This window comes from Nanorana parkeri, unplaced genomic scaffold, assembly GCF_000935625.1.
Source record: "Nanorana parkeri isolate BGI_ZX_2015 unplaced genomic scaffold, ASM93562v1 scaffold592, whole genome shotgun sequence".
NCBI lineage: Eukaryota > Metazoa > Chordata > Amphibia > Anura > Dicroglossidae > Nanorana > Nanorana parkeri.
The window spans coordinates 508,487-518,517 of NW_017306860.1; the positions used below are offsets into that span (position 1 = coordinate 508,487).

At 37.5% G+C, this 10,031-nt stretch overlaps 1 protein-coding gene across 1 annotated transcript in view; it reads right to left on the bottom strand.

The window, feature by feature from the left end:
- ANO2 (anoctamin 2) overlaps nucleotides 1-10,031 on the bottom strand; it is a 158,391-nt gene that overhangs the window by 103,620 nt on the left and 44,740 nt on the right. The window contains exons 8-10 of the mRNA XM_018562702.1: nucleotides 7,632-7,696; nucleotides 5,081-5,215; nucleotides 2,304-2,464 (exon numbers count right to left, since the gene is read on the bottom strand). Of these exons, the coding sequence (XP_018418204.1) occupies nucleotides 2,304-2,464; nucleotides 5,081-5,215; nucleotides 7,632-7,696 (361 nt within the window). The remainder of the gene's footprint in view (nucleotides 1-2,303; nucleotides 2,465-5,080; nucleotides 5,216-7,631; nucleotides 7,697-10,031) is intronic.

A 10,031-nucleotide genomic window follows, 5' to 3' on the forward strand; every position in this document is an offset into this window, starting at 1 on the left:
CACTTCACCGATCGTTTTTAGCTGACCTTTATTTTTTTAAGGCAGTCTTAAAGGACATTTTTTATTTCCTACTTCTAGCTAAAGCTAAGTTTACAATTAGCTATACCTGCAAGCCAGAGTTTAATTCAATTTTTACAGGAAAAGGGAATTTTTCCAATCAGATATCAGAGTGGAATATGAGCACGGAGCCATTATAACGGCCTTTTAACAAATTGCCTGCTTCTTCAAAGAACAAGAAAGTCACTGAGAATGAATGCACCCCCTCCCCCAATTAGACCGAATCAATGGAGCATAGACCGCTCATTGTCCTATTCCTGAAATGTACATGTGAGTAATAATGTATGACAGTTTTCCCGCAATCTATGCACTGTCTGCTAGCGATGGGTAAGAGTAGATGACCCTGCTACGCTCAGCACAATGGGAGTGTCAATCAGCACACAGAATGTCCAATATAAGCAGAGTATTCTGCTCAGAACATATTGTAACTGGACGCCTAAATTCAGGATGAGTCAGGCTTACATAAGGATCCAGTGTCTGACTTGGAAAGGTTTATTCTACTCAGTTTCCGATGCACAAAAAGGATCACTGGTCTTAACTTTCTTGAAAGTCCTAAAGGATCAGTCCATCCAATATTGACATTTCAGTTTATGCCTGTGGGCATCGATCTCTCAGTTTTCGGGCTCAACTCACCAACCAGTACAAGGGGGTCTCATACTTAGTGCTAAATTTCCACTTATTTCATATGAATTTGGCACTCCAAAGCTTATGGCTGATCACTTAAAGTAGAACTATAGCGTCCTATTAACAGACATACATATACGGCACTTAATTATAATTGAATCTGGAGTTACATTTTTCTCTGTGATGGTGTGGCAACGATGCTTCACTGCTCCTGAATTCAGAACAACGTTGCCACTCTCATGTAGGCTGTGCCTGTTTGCACTACCTTTGGATGAAATTTTTTTGCCATTGTCATTGATGACACACAAGCCTGTAACTTGTCAATCAGCACCTGGCCGCACCTAGCCCTGCTTTCTGGATTGACAGCACTACCTGTGTTGCTGAAACCCTCCCACTGTGAGCTGCAGTGTCTGGGACACACATGAAGGAGGATTTGGCTCAGTTAGCAAAGGCTGTAATTTTTTAAACACATGGGTTTGGCCTTTCATTGATGATAATTGACTGCCCAGATATAAGAAGTCTCATTTAAAGCCCAGGTCTAACTTTAGGTTATAATTGGTAATACAAATAAAGAGGACTTCATCGATTTTACCATAGTTGAAACTTTCAGTTTTGCCGATTGATCTTCTTAGGCAATATTTACTTTAATATAGAAAAAGACTAAACAATGTACTTTTTTTATCATTTCGGGGTCTTTTTTTCAAAATAAAATGCATGTACATTCGCTATGTATGAATTAACCCTCTGCTGTGGGAATGGAGCAAAATCAAAGCCTCTTAAAAAAGTAACTCCATTTTTTTTTGTTGAGAAAAAAATCAATCCCCGCTTTATGATCAGTGTACATTGCTAGAATTTTAGTAAACTTTGTTGCAGATTCCTACCTGTTTCTTTTTTGACGTAATAACAGTTTGTTTCAGCGTGTTTTGGAACAAGACTTCTGAATGGGTCGGTCTGTGTTCATTATAATTAGCTGGAGGACTTTCTGTGTTGTAATGAGGGAAGGTGCAGTGTCTGCACACTTTTAGTTGTAATTCTCCCTAGTGTCTCACCAAAAATGAAATTACTATTGCAAGGGATGCCTAAAATGTCACTTATGTGCAGTCTTCTGGGAAAATCAGTCAGTCAATCACAGAAGCACGAAGTGACATTTCTGGTGGTATTCTGTACACCAACTGAGTACAGAATGCTTCCAGGTCGCCATATTGCATTTAATTTTTTTGACAGTTCTAAAAAAACTAGATTGGATTGTGGGAGGAAGCCCACGCAAGCACAGGGAGAACATGCAAACTCCTTGCAGATAGTGTCCTGACCGGGAATTCAACTGAGGACCCCCAGTGCTGCAAGGCAGAAGTGCTAACCAAAACTCCACACAATTATCTGTTAATTTCCTCTAGCATTTTCTAGAATCGTTACATTGTACCTCTTGTTACTAAGATGTATTTATTTCCTATGAGGCTTAGTTCTAACTATCCAACTATCCAACAATCTTCCTTATATTTGGAGAATATTTGACCAGAAGAGAAAAGTGCTGTTTGTATTTGTATTTTTTATGCTTCTTTTTTTATTATTTTTTTATAATATAAGGATTTACCTTATTTACCTTTTATAATATAAGGACTTACCCCAAAGAGCCATAAAAACAGAAAAGAAGACAGTGGCTGGATTGTCAAATAAGTGGCTGGCACGAGCTGTACTGCAAGCAGAGCTTAGATACCAGTAGTCGCATGCCTTGTCACATAGTGGGCACATGGTGAAATTTTTGTCCTCGCTGCACATTTCCTTGCTGTGGAAGCACAAAGAGGACCAGAGTCACTTTCACTCACATTCAATTTACAAGGATGTATGGTGAAATATAAAGACTTTCATAATCTGTAAGGCATCTCTGGAACTCAACCCAGTTGTAATTATTCATGTGTAGCTACTCATACTTGATGGCTTGTGCTCCTTATTTTAAGGATAATTAGAAGCTCAGTGGATTATTTTCTAACCAGACTCATGATTAAAGCCCAACTCCGGGCCGTCAGCCCCTCCCACCTCCCCCTTCCCTCTGTTGAAGTAAACCAGCAGACCCTCCGTAGCTTTTTGGTCCTATTTTTCCTTCAACAAGGGGAGGATACTAAATGCTGCAGAGAGCTAGGCCACTCATTGCAGCATACTCCTGTGAGTCCAGGGCAGGGGGTGGAGCCTTGACACCCTGGTAAGTGAGAACCTGAATGGTGAGTCTGCAGGGGAATATCTCAGGAGATGTGTAAGTATAGCCCCTGCTTTTTTATTTTAACAGGCTTCCAGGAGACCAATTTTTGCTACAACTGCCCAAATGGAATTAGGCTTTAAAGTTAATTTCTGGTTTTGAATAAAATCAATTAAATAGGAACTATTTTTTATAAATATTCATAGACAGCAAATGTTTGCCAGAGTGGCTTTAACTGCTATACTGGAAAAAGCCCAATGTTTAAAGACCTTAATAATAACACAAAGACTGCTAAATAATTAAAGGAGTGACTCACCTCCTCTTCCTTTCTTGTCTGCACAGCTCAGCACAGACTTTCAATTAGAGAGACATAATCCAAAAGCAAACAGCTTCATCCCACTCTTTTTTGAAAACACATTAAGGTGAATCTATCAACACTGGAGCAGACAGAATCTTGAGTAAGTTGCCCATGGCAACAATCAGTTCCTAGTTTTCATTTTCAAATGGAAGAGAGACGCTGATTGGTTGCTATGGGCAACTACTCCAGATTCTGTCTGCTTCAATACTTTTTTTTTTACTTTGAAAAATGTTATTAAAGAATAATGCTGGGCACACACCTTACAACCATCGCAAGACTTTTGTCTTGCGATGGTTGTAAGGTAATTTAAAAACATACGATCTGCCTATCTTGGACAGGCAGATCTTACTTGCGATGATCGCAAGCCCGCCCCGCTGAGGGATTTGCTGCGATTATCGTACGATTATCGCAAGATGTGTGGGCATTTTAAGAATAAATACTTCAAATATTTGAACAAGGACAAAGATACAATACCCCATAAAGGTGCAGATGTCAAAGGACCATAAAGGCCAAGGTTACAAAGAAAATATACTGTATGTAGTAATGATATTATATATGTAAACAGCAAGTCAACAACATACATTAAATTGGGTAGAGCAAACTTATTTGATCTAAAAATGAAAATGAAATAAATGTAAGGAAATATCCCAGCCTTGAGGATAAGGTATAATAAGCCAGAAATATCTGCCTATGTGCTATTAATCTTTCATATTTGCAGTGGGAGGAAACTTTATGAAGGACTTCTGATATGGATGGTATGTTCGATTAGTGCCAGTTGCATTCTATAAGGAGTCTGGCTGCAAATAAGATATGTATGATTGCTGACCTATAATTCGATGGGTATAAGTCTATGGAAATACTCAATAAGGCAAATCGAGCCATCAAGCTAAACAAATAGTGTCAAAGCTTTTGAGGCTTTTTCAAGACCGAAAGTCTGTATGGGGTGAGGTACCATCTGGAAGTTATTTTTTGTGAGACTTTGTGAGAGTTAAAGCATTGGCTTTAACGGCTTCTTCCCATTGACAATCAGAAATTGTTAAATTGAGATCCTTCTCCCACCTAAACATATGGGGGCTTTGTGAAACAAGTTATAAAATCTGGAAATCCCCCCTCTGAGATTTTGAGTTTGTTGAAGTAAGTTTCAAGCTTTAGTGGGAATCATTGATGGTTTAAAGCAACTGATTTGCGATAATACGAGATTTGAGAATAGAAGTATTTATCTAGGGGAGTGAAGATACTACCTATGGAGGGAAGGTAATAATGTCCCCTCCTGTGCCAGGGAGTGAGGTTAAGGTGTGGTATGAGTAATTAAATTCATACGTTCTTAATGGTATTGCAACTACGAAAAGGGTAACATTAACCCCTCTATGGCTAGTTAGGAGGAGCCATACCTTAAGGGTGGAAAGAGTGGTAGGATAAACAGGTGGTTTAAGTTTTTTTATCTAAAGAGTAGACAATAAACCAAGCTTTAAGATCACCCATGGGGGCAAAGTTTTGTTCCATTTTTAACCATAACATTTGGGTTGGACTTTGGAACTAAGCTATGTGTTGGTCTAGTAAAGAGGCCTGATGATAATCTTTTAGGTTAGGAAAGCCCATTCCTCCCAGATGCTTGCGTCGCCATAAGAAGGAGCGTGGTACTCTACTTTAATTACTCTGCCACTGTCTGCTCCAATTTGAAGAGCCCCCATAATGTTTTGACATCCTTGTCATGGCGCACATAATATACTTATTTGTAAAATAAAGATTTTATATTCTAAATAGGATAGAAGGGTAAAAAATACAAAGAAGGCTAAAAACAAAGACTAAAACATTGACCCAAAAGTATTAAAGTTTCCTTTAGGCCTTACCTAGGAATGTCACCATCAACGGTTATACATCCATATAGAAAAACTATTATCCCAACTAAAGAGGCAGGAATTAGCAGCCATGTGTAGAGCCCAAGCCAGGCAAAATACAGTCCAATTTTTTCTCCAAAATATTTTCTGAAAAAAACAGAGCATGTTAAAGACACGAAGAAGAATTATTTCTGTAGTATGCAAGTTTATTGATAGAACAGTAAAAAAACAAAAATACAGTGTTCAAGTCTATTCTTGACAGCCAATCCCCCCTTCCCCCAGGCCCAGTGGTATTTTATGCTTTATGCTTATGCCCATGACAGTGGCGTCACAAGGGGGGAGCGGCCCACACTCGGGTGACACCATTGGGGGGGTGACACCAAAATGTCATTTTGGTGTCACCACCTCTAAAAAGTCAGGCACTCAGTCATGGACCGAGAGCCCGACAGTGTCAGGAGAGAGGAGGGTACGCGGCGGCATACCTTATTCCGCCGGGAGAATATACCCTCCTCGCTCTGCCGGCGTCCATCACCAAGATGGTCGTCGGCAGGCGTCAATTAGATAACCTCATTGCAGGGTGTCACCCGGTCTCCGCTGCGGCCTCGGGACACCCCTGGCTCATGATCTTCTTCCTCTTCAGATATTTTCCTGATGGTGAAATTTTCCCACTTAATGATGCAGAGCAGTGCTGACATGACAACGTCATCGCTACTTTCTGCATTATAACACTGTGAGTGCATTCACAGGATATCCTTAGTATTCCAGCATGAATTATGCTTGGGTGGACTGAGGACATCTAGTGGCAAAAAGGAACTACTTAGGGGAACATTGCAAGGGAGGAGGTGAGTATTGGATTGCACCTGCCATTGAAAAACCCCCCATAAATTTAGCCCAGAGTTGGGCTTTGAAGCCATTTTATAATTGTCTAAGAGCTAAGCTGGCACTTCATAATTTGCCTATATCGAATTACTGTGTAAAAATCTGTTAAACAGCAACAATGTATAGGTATTAAACAGCAGCATGAAGGTATCGCTATTCAGCTGACTGGGGTAAAGATCACAAGCTGATATCTATTCAAAATGAAACGGATATTCCAAATGGCTGGCAAAGTCAATGATACGTGTAAAATAAAGAGTAGCAGGCTGTTGTGAAAGAGCTAACTCCTTAAACTTTCTATCTTTCATTAGCTGTGTATCACATGATACACGATCAAGAGTCGTGGTTAAAGATCTCAACTTGTCTGTCATCGAAAATGTTCTAGTGCCTCTTTCCACTTCAGATCTTATCTATCTGTCTTGAAACAACGGATAATGTTTCCACAGGACAGATGTCATTGTTTCCTTGCCAGCTTCCCAAATGATTAACCATGCAAATCAGTTTTGGTAAGTTTCCCAGCTAGGTTTGTAGCCTCTGCATCTGCTGAAATGTCCCCTTAAGCTCAAGGAAATAAAAGTCTGTCTTTTTTTTTTTGCAAGTCTTTCTCATGTTTTTTGGCAAGACAAGTGAAGCGTAATTCCAGGGAAAGCTCTGGATGTTGGGACTCATTGTAATGTAAATTCCTAAATAGCCACATTTCCTAAAAAACTTAAGGATTGTGTAGTTTGTGTGGTCTAAAAAATGAATTGTGTTAGTTGGTTTGAAGGGACAGTCGCAACAAAAACTAGCATTTTAATTGAGTTGATATTGGCTGATGGATTAAAGTATACCTTAACATGTCCCTACAGGAAGTGATGAGAAATTTGCCCAGTAGGGACACAGAAGGCAAACAACAACCCGCAACAGAAGCTCTTACTCTTCCCCGTTTTATCCAAAACAAAATAAAATGCTTTGTCTGGAGTTAAGCAGCTGGCTTGGATCTTTCAGTGCAACAAACAAAATTAAAAATGTTCTCCACCACCTAGACTTTACTCTTTTCCATAACCCTTCAACAAATACTCTCCCAACCCTTACATTTACAATAACACTGTTAACACTTAACATTCCCTGAAATTGGTAATAGACAGAACTGGAGAACCTTAACTCTCACACATCTATCTACTCCTGCTAACGGAACCTTGGTACCAGGTGCTGGCACTCGAAATGGGATCAGTCCAATAATATCAATTTGTTCCCAAAAAGACATAAAAACGGTCAATGACAATCTTCTGACACATTTCCCTGCCACAACTGAGCCTTGGTCATTTGCTACATACAGTCTCTTTGCCGAGATCATACAAGCCAAGATCTTTGTGTGAGTTAAAATAATTTGCTAAAAGTAAATATTTTCTGCTTTGCAAAAGAAAAAAGGATTAAAATATTCCACAAAACTTAGTAAGGCTTTCTATTGATCAGCATGGGGAAAAATGGACATTACCTGAAACGAATAAGCTAGCTTTAAAACTGACTCAATAGTTAAAAATATTCAGTAAAGAAAGAACGAACAATTAATTTTATTTTTTAAAACATATTTCAGCAATAAAGTCATTAAGATTAAATAAAAAAAAGATTTTATGTATACCAGTGCAATCTTGTTAATTATATTTTGTATTATTAAATAAATCACATATAGCTACCATAATGTTACCTTATTAGATCAATAGGTTGATATTTGTAAAATGCTCCATATCTTGCCCATTCTCTGTGTAACAACTAAATAAAAAGAAAACATAAGTTTTAACATTAAAAAATGTTTAAAAAAATACATTTCTCAAAACTAATTTACCAAACCTCAGTAAACAAAAAAGCATCAACACTGTGTCAAATGTGATTATAAATCAAATCTATAATTTTAGTAAAAATGCAATAACATTAATTTTAGTATCCCCCAATACCCATTACAATTTTTAGTACTCAGATATTTTAAAATAGAACATAAAAGACAAGAATGCATCAAGTAAATAGATGCCAAATATGTCAAGCTTTACAATAGTGTGCACCCACATAAATTGCACAAAAGCTAAGTTTTGCACTTTATCAATTTAAAGTTAATCATTATTAATGGCCCCCTTTATGTAGTCAGGTGTGTTTTAGGTGCACATATTTTTACATATTTATTAGATTTTATTATTTTTAAACTTATTTTTATTTTATTTTTAACTTTATATTTCTTTGACATGGAGTTTGCACCATATCCGATTGCTTTTTTTTAGATGAGAGGTGCTGCTTAGGGAGACATCAAGGATCTATTAGACCCCTAATGCCTCCCTTGCACTGTGTCTAAGCAGACTAACTAAAACGAGTCCTTATTCTGCTGTTTTTCTGGCCACAGCCAGCCAGGATTTGGCATCCTTGAACCCAGAAGCACACCAATTCCATTTTTACATTACAGGAGTAAGAAGTATTAATGACTGGATTTTCCTCAGTCTCTCTCCACTGAGCCACGTGATGTAATGTTTTTGTAGTCCTGGTCTCACAGGAGCAGCAGGTGAGCCCAGGGAACCACTGGGGAGGGGGCGTCTCCCTCAGCTACAAAAATCATCCACTCCATTTTCCCTTACAGATTTTTTTTTTTGTGTAATGGTTATATAAGATACATTTATAAAAGTGAACATCACTCTCTTCCATTCCTTGCAATCTGATTAGTGTTTTTCAGGAAATTAAACACTGAAACTATTATGTAGATAGAAAACAGATGAAGAATAGAGGAATGGTAAGGCAGGTTCTATGACTGGGCAGCCATGTGTGAATAATCAGAATAGTATTTTTGGAAAATACTTTTTTAATGTTTTTAACACTTAACACTTCATAAAAGGACCTAACAGGCAGGATAAAAGCGAACACGGCTGTAAAAAAAACAATCTCTGCACCTCATAGCAGAAACAATTTTCTCTATATTATTATAAATACACGCTGCTCACTGTTATCCTTACATTTACTTTGGATTAACAATTATTTCAGAAAGCTACCTAAACACAAATGGTAAAATAACTTCATTAAAAATGTACAGTAAAGTCTCTAGCTTTTTTTGTTTCTAAAAAAAATGAAATAATTTTTTTATATATATAGAAAATATTTTATAAACAGCTGCAGACATTCCTGCATGCAGGACCTCAGTTATCCTGAGTGATCATTGTCCAATCAGTTACACTATATGGAATTCACAAGCAGAAAATGTCATGACGCGGAAGATTGCTCTAATTAGACTTCATATGAAACAGTTTGGCAATTATTCCTTTTAAATAACACATCAACTTTAAATCCTAGAAAAATATAGGTGGCCTCTTTTTGTAATCATATGTTTTGTATATTGCTTAGTTTAAAACTCCTAAAAGTATAGTTAATATTAATATGTTGATATTTATTTGTAAAAATGTAAACAGAAAATAACAGAATATTGGCCTGGGAATTTTGTGATTGCTGCAAGGGATTCGAAGGGTTTTATTTATGGATATCTCTAAATTTATGACCTGTTGGGACTTTAAAAACATTGCCTACAGACAATTTGGGGTACCGTATTTTGTTGCTGTTTAACGGTCACACGCAATCTTTAACCTGGGTATGTTGGGTATCTATTCACTCGTTGCCACCTCATCTTTTATACTTTACAAAAATATGGGTATTATATTCTGTTTCTGCACACTAAAATTAACTTAAATGTAATTTTTACTGAAATGTTGGGTTTAATAAAGAGTTGTTCTAATGTGCGACATAAAAATTTGCAACTGTCACCATTTTATTCAACAAGGTTTTTAATTTTAGAATATGTCAAATGTTTTGGGGTTTTAAGTAATTTTCCAAGCCTAAAATGTGGATGATAACGTGTGCAAAACCGCAAAAAAAACCAAAAAAAAAACCTTGGCAGTGAAAGGGTTAAACAGTGGCTGAGCTTTACTGCTCTTTCCCACAATTAAAGTTTATGAGTTGGTCAACATACTGAAAACAATGCATTCCCTGCAAGCTTTAGCACTTCCTGGTAGTGTTAAAGGCCCAACTCTACTGGACAGTGAGGCAGTGAAAGAAAGTGTAGGAGGTGAAAGCCGAAGGC